At 46.1% G+C, this 20,826-nt stretch overlaps 1 protein-coding gene across 1 annotated transcript in view; it reads right to left on the bottom strand.

Moving 5' to 3' along the window:
- Positions 1–1,132: 1,132 nt before the first annotated feature.
- The window catches only part of LOC141106852 (uncharacterized), an 80,456-nt gene continuing 60,762 nt past the window's right edge, over positions 1,133–20,826 (bottom strand). The window contains 4 exon segments of the mRNA XM_073597782.1: positions 1,133–3,623; positions 15,710–15,851; positions 15,963–16,060; positions 16,646–16,718. Coding sequence (XP_073453883.1) covers positions 2,137–3,623; positions 15,710–15,851; positions 15,963–16,060; positions 16,646–16,718 — 1,800 coding nt within the window. The 3' untranslated portion in view covers positions 1,133–2,136.

Genomic DNA, 20,826 nt, shown 5'->3' with positions numbered 1-20,826 from the left:
GTCTGAAGGTACTCCTTGGATTTTGGGCTTCTCTAGGTGGTTAAGTCCTTAAAAAGTCAATATATAATCGGTTCAAGCATTGAAAACGTCTCACATATGTGTTATTCCCATATTTGGGAGGAATAGAGGAATAGTAAAATGCATTTTTTTGTAGTAGTTTTTTGCTGGAGCCATGAGGGGGCTATAATGCCAAGCACATCACAAAACTCTATCTGCATATAAACCTACACCTTTTGGATATACCTTTTGGATATACATAAGCAGGACCTGAAGTTACTTCTGAGTGACACAATCGATTAGTGGCCCCTTTCCTGGACTTTTTGTCCTCCCTATGGCCATCTTTTCAGCTGCCTTGATCATCAGTACATGGGCTCCAGTTGTTGATGTAAATACTGATAATATCTCTTCCATCACTCTCAATTTTATGATTTAATAGATAGTCTCTCATACAATTCAAATTAATGCATAAACTCCTGAAGAAGTCGAAAACATGTTGAGAGTGACACATCTATTGGAACATGGAATATGTAAACTATGTTTATTGATCAAAACACAGTGAGATTCATGGTTTTAATGAATATTTTTAACTGAAATTAAACAAAAATTTGTTAAATTTTAACAATATTTGTGTATTAATCAGCACCATAAAAACCTCTATTGTTTTGTACTATATACTTACCTGAGTAGTGGAATATATTTTGGGTGAAATTGTAAATATGCCCATACTGTGTTTATGATATTTTATTGACAGGTTTGTGTAAAAAAAAAAAATTAACATTTTCTTTCTGTATTTTCTAAAAACTTGTGGCACAAAAAATGAAATACTCAAAAGACTCATCATGACTCTTAAAAAGATACCTTGGGGTGTTTACTCTCCAAAATGTTGTCATTATGTGGGTGTTTCTCTTATCCTGGCACTGCATGGCCTCAAGAAACGTGATAGGAAGTAATTTATGCATTTTGAAAGCCTGAAGGTGCTCCTTAGATTTTGAACCCTCTATGCATCTAGACATATAAAAAGTCTCACACATGTGGTATCCCCATGCTTGAAAGGAGTAGAAGAATGTGTTTTGAAGTGTAACTGTAAGTATACCCATGTTGTGTGTGAGAAATAACTTGTTAAAATGACAACTTTGTGAAATAAAAATCAGATTTTATTTCATTTGTTTATTTTCCAAAAAAGATTGTGACAAAAACTTACAGCAACAAAAAACTCTGCATGCCTCTTACTAAACACCTTGGACTGTCTACTTAGGTGTCATTTTGGGGGTATGCGTACTGTCCTGGCATTTTAGGGCCTCAAGAATAGAGATAGGCCGCCAGAACATCAGGATTGATTAATTTTCAAATACAGTATATATACACCATAGTTTGAAGACTTTATAACTTTCACACAGAGTAAATAATATACGCTTATTTGCTTTGTATTTTACCAAAGAATTGTAGAAAAATACATTTTGCCCTAAATTAATGAAGAAAGGTTATTTATTTGCATTTTTTCATGAGAGAAGCTAAGAAAAATGCTTTTTATTCTAAATTTTGTGTTTCTTTGCTATTATACTGTATAGTAAAAGTGGTGGAGAAACACAACTAAAAGGAAAGCTTTACATGTCTCAAAAAAAAAGATATAAAATTTATTTGGGTAAAGTGTTGCATGACCGGGTAATTGTCAGTCAAATATCACTGTGCTAAAAAAGAAAGAATGGCGTATACAGAAAGGGGGTTTAAAATGGCGGTCTTCAAGTGGTTAATAAGCAAAAAAAAAAAAAAAAACAAGCTAGAATCTAAATCAAAACCTTTTTAATTGAAGATAATAAACAAAAATTGAATTATTGGTTGGACCAATGAGAAGCCGGCTTCTTCAGTAAAACATAACAAGAGCAATAAAGTACAGAAACCGATATCAACCAATAAGAAGTGTTGTCCATGTATTGTCATATCTGGCCATGTATTAGCACAGTTTAGTTGTATGGTGCGGTCTGTGTGAGTGCGGGACCGAGTCATCTCTGTATGTTTAGAGGATCGTATTACTAGAATTCAATCCCTGCAGACTCAGATCTATCAAACCGAACCTGAAAAACATTCAATATATTCTGCCCCACCCCCAACACACCACTGTTATCATGAGAAAGATTGTTATCTCGTGTGACTTCTCTGATGATACACAAGGCTTGCTTTCTGAATGAAAGATTTCCCACACGCCGAACAAAAATGAGGACGCTCGCCCGTGTGAATTCTCTGGTGACACACAAGCCTTCCATGCAACGCAAAAGATTTCCCGCACTCTGAACAAGAATAAGGACGCTCACCTGTGTGAATTCTCCGGTGATACACAAGGTCTCCTTTCTGTGAGAAAGATTTCCCGCACTCTGAACATGAATAAGGACGCTCACCTGTGTGAATTCTCTGGTGATACACAAGGTCTCCTTTCTGTGAGAAAGATTTCCCGCACTCTGAACATGAATAGGGACGCACACCCGTGTGAAGCTTCTGGTGTAGATCAAATGAATATTTCCATTTGAAACATTTCCCACACTCCGAGCATGTATAAGGACGCTCGCCCGTGTGATCTCTCTGGTGTACAAGAAGTTTTGCTCTCTCAATGAAACCTTTCCCGCACTCAGAACATGAATGGGGATACTCCCCCGTATGAAGCGTCTGGTGTCTAATAAGATTTCTTTTCCGAGTGAAACATATCCCGCACTCTGAACATGAATAGGGTTGCTCACCAGTGTGATCTCTCTGGTGTTCAATAAGACTTGGTTTCTCAGTGAAACCTTTCCCGCACTCTGAACATGAATAGGGTCGCTCACCTGTGTGACTTCTCTGGTGTGCAATAAGACTTTGTTTGTCATTGAAACCTTTCCCGCACTCTGAACATGAATAAGGATGCCCACCTGTGTGACTTCTTTGATGTAAATGAAGGTTGTTTTTATTAGTGAAACATTTCCCACACTCTGAACATGAGAAGGGATGCTCACCTGTGTGACTTTTTTGATGTAAATGAAGGTTGTTTTTCTTACTGAAACATTTCCCACACTCTGAACATGAGAAGGGACGCTCACCCGTGTGACTGTACCAGTGTGTAAGAAGTCTTTGGTTGTCAGTGAAACATTTCCCACATTCTGAGCATGAAAAGTCACCTGTGTGAATTTTTTTGTGTCTAAGAAGGCTTCGTTTCACAGTGTAACATTTCCCACACTCTGAACATGAATAAGGATGCTCCCCCGTGTGACTTCTTTGATGTACATGAAATGTGTTTTTCTGAGTGAAACATTTCCCACACTCTGAACATGAGAAGGGATGCTCACCTGTGTGACTGTACCAGTGTGTAAGAAGGTTTTGTTTGCTAGTGTAACATTTCCCGCACTCTGAACATGAATAGGGACGCTCAGCAGTGTGACATTTCTTGTGTTTAAGAAGTTCTCTCTTTTTTGTGAAAAGTTTCCCACACACTGAACATGACAATGAACTCTCTTCTGTGTGATCTCCTTCCTGCCCTGAAGAAGATTCCTCGGGAATAGACGGATCTATTAAAGTATTTCTACTGTGAGATCTTTGAGTCCTGGAATGTGATTTATCAGAAGATTCCTCAGACGTATTCCGCACATTATGGTCATCTGCTGAGAAATAATTTTACAATAAATGTTAGAAGAATTTTTGGAATCTTGTATTCAGGAGTCATATATGTTGGTCTCGCACTAAGAGCTCCTTTCATATTGAGGCTCTTGAAAAATGCCTTAAAAACTCCTAGCGCTATTGTCGTGTTATCGCTAAAATTAGTGCACCGCTCAGGCGATTTAAGGCATTTTTGAAGCGCTTTTGAAGCATTGCCGTTAACAACCCCTCCCCCCTACATCACTTCCTGTGCACTTCCTACATCACTTCCTTGTATTTGGTGGAGGGGAGAGCGGGATCACAGAGCAGATGGAATTTGCTGAGCTGCTGTTTGTGCTCCTTTATTGGGGAAATATCTTTAAACAGAGGTAGCGATGTAGGGTGAGATAAACCCAAGAGTGACAAGCGCACTCCTCAAGAGGGACATTTGTGTTGTTTTATCAGGACTTGAGTGTAAACCCAGAAAGTTCTGAAATTACACTCAGATGAGCATTGCAACGCAAATGGAAATATCCCAGTCCCACTCACTCCCAATCCCAACCCTAATCCCAGTCCCACTAGTCCCAATCCCCCAAACCTAACCCTACTCCCAGTCCCACTAGTCCCAATCGTCCAACCCTAACCCTAATCCCAGTCCCACTAGTCCCAAACCCCCTAACCCTAATGCTGGTCCCACTAGTCCCAATCCCCCGACCCTAATCCCAATCCCTTAACCATAATCCCAATTCCAGTCCCACTAGTCCCAATCCCCAACCCTATCCCCAGTCCCAGTAGTCCCAATCCCCTAACCCTAATGCTGGTCCCACTCGTCCCAATCCCCCAACCCTAATCCCCGTCCAACTAGTCCCAATCCCCTAACCCTAATCTCAGTCACACTAGTCCCAATCCCCTAACCCTAATTGCAATCCAACTAGTCCCAATCACCCATCCCTAACCCCAATCCCAGTCCCACTAGTCCCAATCCCCCAACCCTAATCCCAGTCTACTAATGCCCAATCCCCCAACCGTAACCCCAGTCACACTAGTCCCAATCCACCAACCCTAATCCCAGTCCAACTAGTCCCAATCCATTAACTTTAATTCCAGTCCCACTAGTCCCAATCCCCCAACCTTAATCCCAGTCCAACTAGTCCCAATCTCCCAGTCCTAACCCTAATCCCAGTCCCACTAGTCCCAATCCCTTAACCCTAATCCCAGTCCCACTAGTCCCAGTCCCCTAACCATAATCCCAGTCCCACAAGTCCCAATCCTCCAATCCTAACCCTAATCCCAGTCCCAATAGTCCCAATCCCCTAACCCTGATCCCAGTCCCACTAGTCCCAATCCCCCGACCCTAATCCCAGTCCCATAAGTCCCAATCCCCCAACTCTAATCCCAATTCCAGTCCCACTAGTCCCAATCCCCCAACCCCAGTCCCACTAATCCCAATTCCCTAACCCTAATGCTGGTCCCACTCGTCCCAATCCCCCAACCCTAATCCCAGTCCCACTAGTTCCATTCCCCTAACCCTAATCTCAGTCCCACTAGTCCCAGTCCCCTAGCCCTAATTGCAGTCCAACTAGTCCCAATCCCCCAACCCTAATCCCAGTCCAACTAGTCCCAATCCCCCAACCTTAACCCTAATCCCAGTCCGTATCCATCAACCTTAATTCCAGTCCCACTAGTCCCAATCCCCCAACCCTAAAATAATCCCAGTCCAACTAATCCCAATCCCCTAACCCTAATCCCAGTTCCACTAGTCCCAATCCCCTTATCATAATCCCAGTCCCACTAGTCCCAATCCCTCAACCCTTAACCTACTCCTAGTCCAACTAGTTCCAATCCCCCAACCCTATTCCCAGTCCCAATCCTCTAACCCTAATCCCAGTCCCACTAGTCCCAATCATCCAACCCCAATCCTAATCCCAGTCCCACTAGTCCCAATCCCCTAACCCTAATCCCAGTCCCACTAGTCCCAATTGTCCAACCCTAACCCTAATCCCAGTCCCACTAGTCCCAATCCCCCAGCCCTAACCCTAATCCCAGTCCCAATCCCCTAACCCTAATCCCAGTCCCACTAGTCCCAATCCACTTAAACCTAATCCCAGTCCCAATTCCTCAACCCTAATCCCATTCCCACTAGTCCCAATCCTACTGATGGGATTGAGATGAAATCAAATAATGGTTGATAAATAATCGATGTAAATAAAATAAAAAAAAATATTTTTTTACTTTTTTAAATTTATTTTGGGGATATGATCAGCATGTACAAATACATAAGTGGCTTGTATAGTCAACTTGGTGTTGAGTTATAAACTTTAAAGGTCATCACAGAGGATCAGGGGCGTAGAAAAGGGAGAGGTCAGGGGTGTTCAAACCCTCCTAGGGCCAAAATGAAATGCATGGTGTCCCTGCTCTGCAGCCGCACATGGCACCAGCGACAGGCAGCACTGCAGTCGCACATGGCACCAGCGACAGGCAGCACTGCAGTCAGTGGCACAGAGTGTAATAATACTGCTGCAGAAAGTGTAATAGATCATTAGGCATACCCGCACGCATGTTGTGGTACACCGCCAGGCCGGTCTTTCGGGATTGGGCTGAAGGCTGATAGATCTATCACCTTTCATTGCTTGAAATTAAATACAAAAAAAACTCTGTATATGGAAGGGGTGATTTGTTTTTAGAGCTCTGTGGATGAAGAATTGTCTGGTTCTAGATGACTCTGAAAAAATGACTGGATGTTCTTATGGTTATTAATAGGGATGAGCCGAACACCCCCCGGTTCAGTTCGCGGCAGAACATGCGAACGGACCGAAAGGTCGCGCAAACATTCAAACACCGTTAAAGTCTATGGGACTCGAACGTGAACAATCAAAAGTGCGAATTTTGAAAGGCTAATATGCAACTTATTGTCCTAAAAAGTATTTGGGGACCCGGGCCCTGCCCCAGGGGACATATATCAATGCAAAAAAAGTTTTAAAAACGGCTGTTTTTTTGGGAGCAGTGACTTTAATAATGCTTAAAGTGAAAAAATACAAGTGAAATATTCCTTTAAATATCATACCTGGGGGTTGACTATAGTATACCTGTAAAGTGGTGCGTTTCCCGCGTTTAGAACAGTCCCTGCACAAAAGGACATTTCTAAAGGAATAAAAGTCATTTAAAACTGCTTGCGGCTGTAATGTAATGTTGGGTCCCAGCAATATGGATGAAAATTATTGAGAAAAACGGCATGGGTACCCCCTAGCCCATTACCAGGCCCTTTGGGTCTTGTATGGATATTAAGGGGAATCCTGCACCCAAATTAAAAAAAGAAAAGGCGTGGGGCCCCCAGGCCCTATATATTCTGAACAGCAGTATATAGGCGGTCCAAACAAGACAGGGACTGTAGGCTTGTTCTTAAGTTGAATCTGTTTGTAATTTGGAACAGGTACATTTTGTAAGTGTAGCTCCAGACAAAAAAATCAATTTTTAAGCTTTTTGGATAACATGGGGAAGGGTTATCATCACCCCTGTAACATTTGTTTTGCTGTCTGTGCCCCTGTTCAGAAGATTTCACCTCACTTTCTGTCCCAATGACAATTGGATTTTGAAAATTTGGGGTTATTAGGGAAACAAGGATTGGTGATAAAGCACCAGTGGAGACACCTTTTTCCCATATTAACTCTTACAGGAGAGAATTTCCCTTCCTATGGGGTAGAGTTCCTCCCACTTCATGTTGTCTCCCTCCATTTGTAAGTAGGAGTCGTTTGTAAGTTGGACGTTTGAAAGTAGGGGACCACCTGTATATACTATATGGCCTGCCCTATATACTCTGCAGAATATTGGGCCTTAGGTGTTGGTGGTACCAGAACACTGTAAGTCCTCATAGTTATTCTTGGTGGGCGCTGGAACATGCCCTGCTGTGAAATATTATATCAAGAATTGTAATTACATGCCCCTGTTAAACAGGGGCAGAAAAAACTGGGCCTTTGGTGGTGGTGGTGCCACAACACTGTAAGCCCTAACAGATACTCTAGTTGAGTGCAAGAACGAGCCCTGCTGAGAAATATTACAGCAAAAATTATAATTATACGCCCCTGTTAAACAGGGGCTGAAAAATTGAACCTTAGGCACTGGTGGTGGTGACCTGAAACAAAAATGTTCTTAGAAGCTATCAACATGAACATTGAGGAGGAATAGGATAGTCGCTCAGCATAACAGGATAGTTACTCAGCATAGGCAGTCTTCAAGGGATCTCACATTCATAGAAAAATTAATCGGTTACATCAGTGTCAGGTGCTTGGTAGCTGGTGATCCAAGACCGATTCATTTTTATGAAGGTGAGCCGATCAAGTGAGTCTGTGGACAGGTGCACTCTGTGATAGGTTACAAAGCCTCCAACAGCACTGAATGTGCATTCAGAAAGAACGCTGGATGCAGGACAGGCCAGTAGCTCAATTGCATATTGTGCAAGCTCTGGCCATTGATCCATCCTCAACACCCAGTACCTAGTGGATTTTCGGTTGGAAAGGTCTTCAAGTCTGATCTTGCCCCTAGGTATTCCTGCACCATGTAAATCAGACGCTGGCGATGGTTGCTGGAACCGATCAGACCTTGGGGCTGCGGACTAAAGAATTGTCTGAACGCATTGGTCAGACGGCCACCTTCTCCACCGCTCCTTCTCTGATTAACCGAAGCCTCAGCAGCACATTGTCCAGGAGGACCAGGAAATTGTAAACTCCCAGGCTCTGGAAACGCATTGCACAAACCTTTCTGCAAGGCCTCCTGAAGATGTTTCATCCTCTGCTCCCTCTGCGAAGGCTGGATAAGTTCTGCAACCTTACGCTTGTAACGTGGATCAAGAAGGGTTGCCAGCCAGTAATGATCCCTCTCCTTGATACCACGAATCCAAGGGTCCTTTAGCAGGCTTTGCAGGATCAGGGAGGCCATGCAGCGAAGGTTTGCTGAGGCATTCGATCCGGAGTCCTCTGGGTCACTAAGGATGACATGATCCACAGCCAGCTCCTCCCAGCCACGTACAAGCTCATGGGTTTCTGGGGACTGAAAACGATCCCTTGAAGACTGCTGCTGATGCTGAGTGCCAGGCTCAACCTCCATGCTGACACGATCCTCCTCCTCTTCCCGTGTGATCGGCGGGCCCGCAGGAATACTGTCTGGATGAAGGGGGCCTTGAGAAGAAAGGAAGTCCTCCTCTTCTTCCCTCTGTTCTGCCTCAAGTGCCCTGTCCATTATTCCATGAAGCGTGTGCTCCAACAGGGTTCCACCTGGTGGACATCTCACAAATGAGGAGGTTCTTGGGCAGGTTGCATTCCTTTTGAAGGTCAGCCAGCTGAGCACTGGCATTATATGACCGGCGGAATTGCTTACAGACTTTCCTGGCCTGTCTCAGGAGATCCTGTAAGCCCGGGTACCTGCACAAGAAATGCTGCACCACCAAATTAAGGATGTGAGCCAAACAGGGAACATGGGTCAAGTGTCCCTGTCGGAGGGTGGAGAGGAGGTTGGTGCCATTGTCACAAACCACCATTCCTGGCTGAAGCTGGCATGGCGTAAACCACCTCTGAGTCTGCCCCTGCAGAGCTGACAGAGTCTCTGCCCCAGTGTGGCTCCTGTCCCCTAAGCAGACCAACTCAAGTACCACATGGCATCTTTTTGGCTGAGTGCTTGCATAGCCCCTTGAATGCCTACTGAGCACCGCTGGTTCCGAGGAGAAATCTGCAGAGGAAAAGGCCATAGAGGAAGAAGAAGGAGAGGGGGTGGAGGAGAGAGGTGTGGCAGAATCACCACTACTAGCATTTTGGAGGCGTGGTGGCGGAACAAGCTCCAACAATACTGCACCCTGTCTTGCATCCTTCCCAGCTGCCAGCAGAGTTACCCAGTGCGCCGTGAAAGAAAGGTAACGTCCCTGTCCATGCCTGCTGGACCATGAGTCAGCAGTAATATGCACCTTGCCACTGACCGCACTGTCAAACGAGGCCAAGATATTGCCTTTCACATGCTGGTAGAGAGCTGGAATGGCCTTCTGTGAAAAGAAATGGCGTTCGGGAACCTGCCACTGAGGTACCGCACATTCCACAAATTTACGAAAGGGGGCAGAGTCTACCAGCTGAAAAGGCAGCAGTTGGAGTGCTAGCAATTTAGCCATGCTAGCATTTAGCCGCTGAGCATGTGGATGGCTGGGACTGAATTTCTTTCTACGGTTTAGCAACTGGGGTAGGGAAATTTGCCTGCTACAATCAGATGTGGGTGTAGCGATAGCAGATTGCCCACAAGTACTTGGCACACCTAATTCTACACCTTCACTCCTCTCAGTGCTGGTTTCTGAGAGGACTGAAGGTATAATGTGGTTGGAGATCCCAGCTGATGAGGAGCAAGGAGAGGTCTGTCTTGTTCTTTGGTGTGCGTCTTTTAAGTACTGTTGCCAACGGACTGCATGGGAGGTCGACATATGTCTGGTCAAGCATGTGGTGCCCAAGCGGCTGCTGTGTTGGCCACGCTTGATACGCTTCAGACATATGTTGCAAACAGCTATGGTGCGATCTGCTGCACACGTATCAAAAAAGGCCCACACCAAAGAACTTTTCAAAATACGCAGGGAGTCAGCAGCACCCTGCTGTGTGATGCAGTCGGGTGGCTGCCCTTAAACTGGCCCCTTGAGGGCATCCTGCCCCATTGGAGATGTGCCTCCTCCTCCCTTCTATCAGGCACCCACGTAGAGTCAGTGACCTCATAGTCCCCTCCCTCCTCGTCACTGGAGCAAACCTGGCAGTATGCTGCAGCTGGGGGAACATGACTGCCAGTTTCTTGTCCTTCTTGGGCACCCCCTCTCTCTGGGCTCACGTTACTGCCTTCCTCAACCTGGGTACCATCATCGGAGCCTTCAAAACGCTGCGCATCCTCAAGCAGCATGTACCCAACACTGTGGTCGAACAGTTCAGGGGACTCCTCCGTGCATGATGGTGAGGATAGGGAAGGAGTGACTGATGACATTGGGCTGATGGAATAGGCTGCTTTGGAAGCTGCATTGGCAGGCAAACTACTCTGAGCTTGGGTGACAGAGGATGAGGAGTGTGAAGACGGCTTAGTTATCCACTCTACCAACTCTTCTGCATGTTGTGGATCAACACAGCCAGCTGCTGAAAAAAAGGACAAGTGTGCCCCACGGCCACGTGCTGAGGATGCACCATGTCCACGACCAGCACTGTTGGCTGTAGACACAGAGCCTGCTTGTCCTCTTTTAGTGGCCTGTGAGTGTCTGCCTCTCCTTGGTGGCCTTCCAGACATGCTGTAAAATGTAATTAGCAAAACACCGCCTGAAGTTTACTAGAAAAAGTACACCAGGAATGGCCTGCAGTCAGATATAGGCTTGACTAGACTAGAATGCAGTGAATATATATATGTAGGAGACTGTATATATATTTAATGCACTGCAGATCACTGAATCACCTGCCTGCCTGAAAGTGTATTTGAAAATGTACACCAGCAATGGCCTGCAGTCAGATATAGGCTTGGCTAGACTAGAATGCAGTGGATATATATGTAGGAGACTGTATATATATTTTATGCACTGCAGATCACTAAATCACCTGCCTGACTGAAAGTATATTAGTAACAGTACGCCAGGAACGGACTGCAGTCAGATCTAGCTAAACAGGATACAGTGAATTATATATATATATATATATATATATATATATATATATATATATACACACATACACACACACACACACACACACACACACACACACACACACACACACACACACGAGACTGACTGTATATATATATTAAATACACTGCAGCTAACTGAATCACCTGCCTGCCTGAAGTATATTAGAAAGAGTACACCAGGAACGGACTGCAGTGAGATATACCTTGTCACGGGCATGGCCAGAGCGGAGGCTGTTGGAGAGGACTGTGTGCAAGCCTGTTGCCCACCGATTATGGGCCCTAGCATTTGAGGTGAATGAGAAATCCAGTCTGAACTGTATTAATCGGACTCAGTCATGTATATATTGTATGGGGACTCCTTACTGTATATTTGTGTCCCTGAAGAGGGAGGGGGGATTCCTCCAGCAGCCCCCTGCTGATAAGACTGATTCATTCTGCTGGGACACATCCTGTGAGGAGATGCTGGTGTTATCAACATGTGTTTATGTTAATTGAGAGAGCTGATCACATTAGCCACCAGCCCTGGCTAATAGACGAATGGTCTAGGCTGAGGAGGGGGGAGATTGTTGTTTGTATTGTTAATTGTATTAATGTGTGAAGCTCGGTGCCCACAAGACTGTCATCTGGTCTGGGTACATTTTGTAGTAAATTAGGTCATGTTAATTAGGTTAGCTTTGAGTCATCCCTGCTGTATAAAGGTCTGTGAGATCTCAAAATAAAGGTAGTTCTGATGTACTCCAAGACTGGTGTTGTCTAGTTCTTGGGGGTTCCTATAGCCAGATCCATTGGACTCGTGTTCCAGAACTTAGGAAGCGGTATACTGACGGAAGCACTCAAGCGGAGTGTGGGACGTTCCGTGACATTGGTGGCAAGCAGCGGGAAAGCTTCCTGAAGTCTGGGACATCCAAACCTCCAACTGGATCCAAGATCAGCATAGCAGACTTCAGTCACCCCAGCGGAGATATGGACCTGGCATCAGAATTCCCGGGGCTGCTGCGGATCATCCTTTCAACGTACACCAGGACTGTGTCTGAGGATGAATACCTGGAGCTCAGGCAGCTGATTCGGGTGGAGCTCTGGATTGCAGCCCTCCGTCTCGCTGGTATAAAACAGGGCAAGTGCTTTCCAACCCAAGAGCAACGGGCCAGTGACCAACGGGCATTGCGGATGGCATTCCTGGGAGAGCAGCCCCAGGAGCAATGGGTGACTGAGTTGGACAGGTTGGTCCAGCAGGAGATAGAGCTGGACAATCGATATCGGGCTCTGCAATGGCACGCAGAGGAGGGATATTTAGGGGAGACAACAGAATGCTCTCCGGAGGGATATGACTTTGGCGGCCCTGGATTGCTGTGGGAGAACCTTACAGATCTTTTTATGTTTGGCGATGAAGGGGAACCTGACCTTGAGGACATGAGAGACTATAGAGAGTCTATACTCGGTCTTGCAGGGGTCTCAGAGCTCAAACCTGATCTGGACCATTTGCTAAGGAAGGAGCAGCATCTGGAAAGGGCATACAGGAAACTGCTAGAACAAGTTCAGCAGCATGCCAGAGAATCGGCAGTGGAAAATCCGGAGATTGCCATCCCCAAACCTGAAGTGCTGACAACAGGGCAGAGCTCTGCTAACCTCTGTCCAGAAATGATAACATCTTCTGGGTTCCATGGACAGGAGATGGTGAACCCCTATTCCCCGACATCAGTTGCAGAGACATGGGATTTGATAGACTTTTCTGCTGAGGAAGAACAACCTGATGAGCCTCCAGCAGAAGAGCTGCTATCAGGGCCAAAGTTCACTGTGTTCTGCCCAGCACCAACAGTGGCTTCGGCCTTCCTGAGAGAAGAGGTAGTCGGCCTTTCTCCCACAACACTGACAGGGACATGTGATTTTCTGCCAGCAGCATCTATGGAGTTAAAACAAACTTCTCCAGCTGAAGATCTGGTAACTGAACAGAGGGTCCAAGACCTCTGTCCCACACTTTTACCACTTCCAGAGACTGGGGATTTAATAGACATTTCTGTAGAGGAGGAACCACCTAGCAAACCCCCAGCAGAAGTGCTGGCAACCGGACAGAGGGTCCAAGACCTCTGCCCCACACCTGCAGCAATTGTGGAGGCTCAGGGTGAGAAGATGGCAATCACTTCCCAGCAGCAGATACAGGGGGAGAAGGGAGAGGAGGTGTGTGTTGTCCCTCCCCAACAGTTGGCCAGGGTGGAGGAAGTGGGCTTTCCTCCCCAGCAAAGATCCGTGTACCTGGGAGACAGTACCATCGACATGTCGTCCCAGCAGCCAGATGAGGGAATGGAAAAGGAAGCAGCCGGCTCACCTCCCCAATGGCAGCTACACAGTTTGGGAGTGGAGGAAGCCAGCTGCCTGCCCCAACAGTTAGCCGGAGCAGAGGATGCGGAGTCCCCAGCAGAAGTGCTGGCAACAGGGCAGAGTGCTACCAACCTCTGCCCAGCACCGGCAACAACTGCAGAGTTCCAGGGAGGCGGGGCAGTCGGCCTCCCTCTCCAACAGTTAGCCGGAACAGATGGTGTGGGGTTTCCAGCAGAAGGGCTGGCAACAGGGCCGAGGACTGCTGGACTCTGCCCTCAACTAACAGAGGATGGATTTCCTGTGAAGGTGGATGGAACTTCAGTCTCCACCTGTATACCCCAGGGATGCTGGGCAGTGGGCCCAGATCCCCAACAGCATGACAGAGTGAGCCCAGTCACCCTGTCTTCTCTCCAGCGGCAGATATGTTCTCTGAGAGAGGCAGAGGATGGCTGGGTGAGTAATGCACTGTTTGGGATAATTTGTTTGGGGTACTGTGTGGGTACAGGCAGTAGAGGACTGGAGCTGTTTACTAACTTCGGAGTCAACCCGTCTGGGGTCTCCTCCTGTGTTAGTCTCCTGCCGAAAGGGGAGAAATGTCACGGGCATGGCCAGAGCGGAAGCTGTTGGAGAGGACTGTGTGCAAGCCTGTTGCCCACCGATTATGGGCCCTAGCATTTGAGGTGAATGAGAAATCCAGTCTGAACTGTATTAATCGGACTCAGTCATGTATATATTGTATGGGGACTCCTTACTGTATATTTGTGTCCCTGAAGAGGGAGGGGGGATTCCTCCAGCAGCCCCCTGCTGATAAGACTGATTCATTCTGCTGGGACACATCCTGTGAGGAGATGCTGGTGTTATCAACATGTGTTTATGTTAATTGAGAGAGCTGATCACATTAGCCACCAGCCCTGGCTAATAGACGAATGGTCTAGGCTGAGGAGGGGGGAGATTGTTGTTTGTATTGTTAATTGTATTAATGTGTGAAGCTCGGTGCCCACAAGACTGTCATCTGGTCTGGGTACATTTTGTAGTAAATTAGGTCATGTTAATTAGGTTAGCTTTGAGTCATCCCTGCTGTATAAAGGTCTGTGAGATCTCAAAATAAAGGTAGTTCTGATGTACTCCAAGACTGGTGTTGTCTAGTTCTTGGGGGTTCCTATAGCCAGATCCATTGGACTCGTGTTCCAGAACTTAGGAAGCGGTATACTGACGGAAGCACTCAAGCGGAGTGTGGGACGTTCCGTGACATATATATATACACACACACACACACACACACACGAGACTGACTGTATATATATATTAAATACACTGCAGCTAACTGAATCACCTGCCTGCCTGAAGTATATTAGAAAGAGTACACTAGGAACGGACTGCAGTGAGATATACCTAAACTGGATACAGTGTATAAATATATATACACATACTGTATATATACATACATACAAGCCTGAATGTATATATATAATACACTGCAGCTAATTGAATCGCCTGCCTGCTCAATCTAAATGAAATGACACTCTCTCGGTCAACGTCAGCAACACAATACACAGGGCCGACGTGCAGGCGGCCTTATATAGTGTGGGGCATGGACTTAACCCTCTGAGCCATAATTGGCCAAAGGCACCCTGCCTTTGACCAATTATGGCTCTCTTTGCTGACGGCGCTGTGATTGGTCAAAGCATGTGGGTCATAGTACATGCTTAGCCAATCATTAGACAGCAATGCACTGTGCTCCCGCAGTGCATTATGGGCCGTTACGCGCCACTTGAATTTGGCGAGAAAGGCCCATAATGTTTGTTTTTCGACTAACAGCCAATGTTTGAGTCAAACTCATGTTCGAGTCGAACTCATGTTCGACCTGAACTTAAAGCTCATCCCTAGTTATTAATAATTGTAGTAAAACTATTTTAGAATGTTGATCTGGGGAGCTATCTGATTGCCAGGGATCAGGAATGCATCTCTATAACCTGTCCTGTGGGTCAGCTGCTGCTTTGAAATTTCTATTTTTCTCTTGAATTCAGTAGACATAGACCTTTTCTCCTCTGATGTAACAAGGTAAATACAAACTTTATAAAAATGGGGATTGGTTCTATATTTAGTGTTTAATACTCACTTGTGTCCATATGTAGTGAAGATTCCTCCTGTTTACTTTTTATAGTCATCTCCCCCTCCTCAATAGACTGCTGATCTCCACTCACCAACCTCTCTTCTTCTTCCTCTTTAATCTCAGCTTTGATGTCTTTTAGTTCTTCACCCTGAACCCAAAGATGATAAAATACTTGTATAAAAATGAACAAGGTACAAAGAAGAATGTCCTCTCATAGCTTAGAATACATTTTTTGATCTACATGCTTAGTCCCACCTACCTGATGATGGTGAGGGATGGTGTGATCTTCCTGTGTGGAATTCCGGGAATACAGAGGACAGGGACATCTCTCTGGTGGGTTCCCATTACTGGATCCATCTGTAGGAAACACACACACTGACTGAATACATTGTTTCTATGTGTTTATCAGATGATGGGATCTAGCTGAACCCTCCGTACTGTCTCTCCTTTACAATAAAGTCTCCTCTTACGGTGATATGAGGGGCGGCTAAAATTACATCAATGTCATATGACCGCCCAAAATCCTACTCACCTCTTCCTGATATATACAGGACTCTTCTCTCTGTACAGATAGCAAACTGAGAATTATCTGAAATGTACTGGGATAAATATGGTCTAATATGTATCTGGCCTCTAGATGGACAGTTGGATAAATGGCTCTATACTTAGAATGTATCTGGTCTATAAACCAGAGGCTCTGGATGGACAGTTGGATAAATGGTTCTATATTTAGGATGTATCTGGTCTATAAACCAGAGGCTCTGGATGGACAGTTGGATTAATGGTTCCATATGTAGGATGTATCTATGTAAATATTACATTCCTCTATATAAGTGTATATCAGCATCTTTTGGAGATAAAAGGCATCTCAGTGACTATGAGGAAAAGGACGGACATGACGGGGGGATTACTGGGTGTAAATATATAATAATATATTATTACCTCCTCTACTATCGGTTCCAGGAATATCTCCCTTCTCTTCCAGCATGCCTTCCACTCTCAAGAAATGTTCCGTCTGTAGATGACATCACTTCCTGTCTGTAGATTACATTTCCCGTCTGTGTTGACATCACTTCCTGTTTGTGTCTGCTTTCAATTCCTGTCTCTGCTTTCCATGGACCATGAGGGAGATTACCACCTTGTGGAGAAAATACACACTGCAGCCTATGCTTTTTTTTCCCATAAAATTTTTTATTTTATCAAATAAGAACATGACAATTAAAGTTGTTGCAAATGGTACATAACATTATAATAATAAACATTGAAAAGGCATATAAAATAGGCTTCGATCAGATCTTGATGGCCTATTCCAGCCTACCCCCTAATGGGTTCACGCTGTAGGTCTGGGGAGGTCATCACATTGAGCCGCTAGTCAGCCTGTACAACTTTAAATAGGGGAATCAATTGGGAAGGGGGAGGGTAACAAAAAGGAAAAGCAGAAAATCGAGGGCAACATAAGTAAGTTTCTACATCCGCATGCTTTTAAAAACTTTGACAGATACTTCCTGATATTTTCTTTAGCTTTGGTGCTTAAAGTGGAAATTTGGTCAGAAAATGAGGTCCTGCTAGAACACTTCAGGCTTGCCCCTTTTGCTCCTACAGCTATATAAAATATTAAAAATAAGTGCCTATCAGTGTTGCCAACCGTCCGTTAATTTTCGTAACTGCCTGTTACGGGCAGCTGAGCCTGTAAAAAGGATGGCTGCAGGCCAACCTTTGCCTGCCGGAGTCGGGAATGCTCTCCCATTTTTGGCCAGGCAGGCACATGCGCAGTGACACAGTGTCATTTTTTTAACAGAAGACACTCTGCGGCGGCACCTTACCACGGTTACCACAGCACACTCGTGAGGATGGTAAGATAAAGGGGCAGAGGAGGACACTCACACTACTGTGGGGGGTGAAGGAGGCAGAGGATACTGATGTGCAGATGAAGGGGACAGATATGGACAGGACTATACTGTGTAGAGGGAAGAGGAGGACACTACTGTGAGGGGGCTGAAGTAAGGCAGAAGTGGACACTGATGTGAGGAGGAAAATTGAAGGGGAGCAGAGGAGAACACTGCTGTGGGGGATGATATGAAGGGGGGTAGAGAAGGACAGTGCTGTGGGGGGTTTATGAAGGTGCACCATATCGCCACAACCTCTAACCACCTCCTGTATCATGTCCTCAGTCTCTGAAAATCTGCTGTATCATGTCCGGATCCTCTGACCATCTTCTGTACTATGTGTGCAGCCCCTGACCACCTCCTGTATCATGTCCACATCCTTTAAGCATCTCCTGTAGTATGTCTGCAGCCTCTGGCCACCTCCTGTACCATGTCCGCAGCCTCTGACCACCTCTTTCTATGTTATCTGCAGCCTCTTACCACCTCCTGTATCATGTTCGCAGTCGCTGACCACCTCCTGTACCATGTCCACAGCCTCTGATCACCTCCCGTACCATGTCCACAGCCTCTACCAACCTCCTGTACTATGACTGCAGCCTCTGACCACTTGTATGATGTCCACAGGGCGAGGACCACCTCCTGTATGATGTCTGCCACCTCTAACCAGTGCCATCTTAAGAGCATTATAGGCCCCCCGGCAATACAGTGCACTGGGGCCCTGTCTACACAATCACGCATGAGAATAAAAATGAAAATTATCAATAAGGCTATATTTATTCGTTTTCCAACACCTGGATTGAGCCAAGATGTTAGTTTTGGAATTTTGCACATTTTCTCTTTCTCCTCTGCAGCCTTTTTTCCTCTTCTGTGCTCCACTCAAAACATTACTTTTAATTTCTGCTCTAAAGGTTATTTTCACCAACACGTAATAAAGTTTCTTTTTCTTCACCTTTCTTACACTTCCTCGAACTAGTGGCAACTCTAAGATTGATATATAAGGGGGACACATAAGATATTACAGTCAAAACTTGGGGGGGCCAAGGCACTAATAACTTTTACCACTAAATCATACAACTAAAAAAAACTAACTATATATATATATATATATATATATATATATATATGTACACACTCTGGTGCTGCTGGTGCTGCCTGGTGGGTATTAATGCTGACGTGGGTACTGCTGGTGCTGGTGGGTATTAATGCTGGCGTGTGTACTGCTGTCTGGCTCCTCTGAGACGCGGAAGTGTCACAGGAAGCATGCGGCTGCAGTAGAGAGCCGATGCTTCCTGTATCTGTCACAGGCGGAGTGCATTTCATATCACTCCGCCTGTGAAGAGCCGGAACTACACAGAAAGATAGCATCGGCTCCGTTCTTTACAGTAACAGCTGACTCACACTGCACACCGCCTGCCGCTGAGTCGCTGACTGATATCGGGACTGATCGCACGGCACTCTGTCTCTGTGAGGGAGCCGCACCGCACAGCACTGGCACAATGCGGCAGCGAACTTTTTGACATCTGAATGATGCTTGGCTGGGGTCGCTGGGCTGGTGGGGCCCCCCAGGCAAATGGGTCCCCCGGGCAGCTGCCCAGCATGCCCATGCGAAAAGACAGCCCTGTCTCTAACCACTTCCTGTATCATGTCCGCAGCCTCTAATTATCTTGTCTCTTGTATCATGTCTGCAGTCTCTGACCATCTCTTGTCTTTTATCATGTCTGCAGTCTCTGAGGGGGTCTGGAGAGAATTCAACAGTGGGAGCGCCGCTGGGATGGGGGTCACGGGAGGAGTGAGACGTGTGTGGACTGTGGAGAGGAGACTATAGGTCAAAACCAGAGCTGCCAAGCTGGAGCCGTCTGACTGATCCCCGCACGGTGCACCTGAGAGGAGTTCAGTGACAGCGCCGCCAGACCAGTCTAAGGGGGGTCACTAACGTAAGGGGGGAGTGAATACAATAATGTATGGGGGCACTGATATAAAAGTTCTGCCTTATATCAGGGAACCCCCCATTACCTTAGTGTATTCACTATGCAGAAGGTGGTATCTAGTGACCAGAGTGCCCCCCACATCAGAGTTCCTGATATTCCCCTTTACATCAGAGTCTGCAGGATTCCCCCTTTCAGTGCAAGGGCAATGCTGCAGACCCCAATGTAAGTGGGAACTCTGATGTAAAGGAGAACGTAGTGGACTCTGATATAAGGTGGTCTCTGGTCACCATAGCCCCCCTTACATCAGCGTTCCCCCTTAGTTCATGATCTGCAGCGTTCCCCTTTACATAAGAGTTCCCTTGCACTGTGGGGAATCCTGCACACTCTGATGTAAGGGGGAACTCTGTGTTGGCTGGGTTATAGTAATCTGACCTTCATGTAAATAGGGAAATATGGTTTTTGACTTTTGTTTAACTTAAACACATTGCTAATAGCACTAGCTATATGTTTATAGTTTAAATATTAATATTTACACTGTTTAGCACTGAAAACGGTCATTTTAGGTACTTTTGTGCAGTGGCAGTAAAAATTGTGGCTGTTTGGTGCTGTTTGTAAATGTTGGCGTCCTGCCAGTAAATTTCACTTCGGGGGGGGGGGGGGGGGGGTTAGCCACACTGGTGCCTATACTGTTTAACATCCAGTAATATACCATATCACCCTTCTCTGCACATGCTCATTTTCTCTCTATTTTTAGGCATGGTGTAGAATTTGTAGAGGCCAATTGGCTGCTCAAGGGCTCTGGGCTTCAGCAAAATGGCCGCCTCCAACCAGAAAAAATAGGAGCAATGCTGGAGGTAGTCCCAATGCTAGCTGTCCCACGTGGCTACTGATCCCAGTACCACCTCTTCAGGCCCTGCTAGCCCTCCTGGCTGCAGCTGCCTCTCCCACTGCCCGTGATACCACAGTCCACTCCACTGGCTCTGCACCCATCCCAGACTTCACTCTCCCAGTCCTCTCAGGCATGCCTCCACAGTCCTCCTGATTGTGTGTCACTTACTAGCCCTCCTGGCTTTGACCCGTTGATCCTCCCTGGAGACTAGCCTGGCATAGCTCTCCTGCTGTCTTCTCCTTGCTCCTCTCCCTCCACTTGAGCCCAGGCCCAAGGTCACCCCCCTCCCCAGACTGGGGAGCTCCCTCCAAGGCCATGACAGCCTAGCACTCCATCTTTAGCTTCCACCCGAACAACTCCCCACCAGCTGGGCTGACCCTGAGTATGGATTGGCAGGGGAGTCTGCCCCCTGCCAATCCA

This window comes from Aquarana catesbeiana, linkage group LG08 (assembly GCF_042186555.1).
Source record: "Aquarana catesbeiana isolate 2022-GZ linkage group LG08, ASM4218655v1, whole genome shotgun sequence".
Taxonomy (NCBI): domain Eukaryota; kingdom Metazoa; phylum Chordata; class Amphibia; order Anura; family Ranidae; genus Aquarana; species Aquarana catesbeiana.
This window is presented reverse-complemented; position numbering and strand designations above follow the sequence as displayed.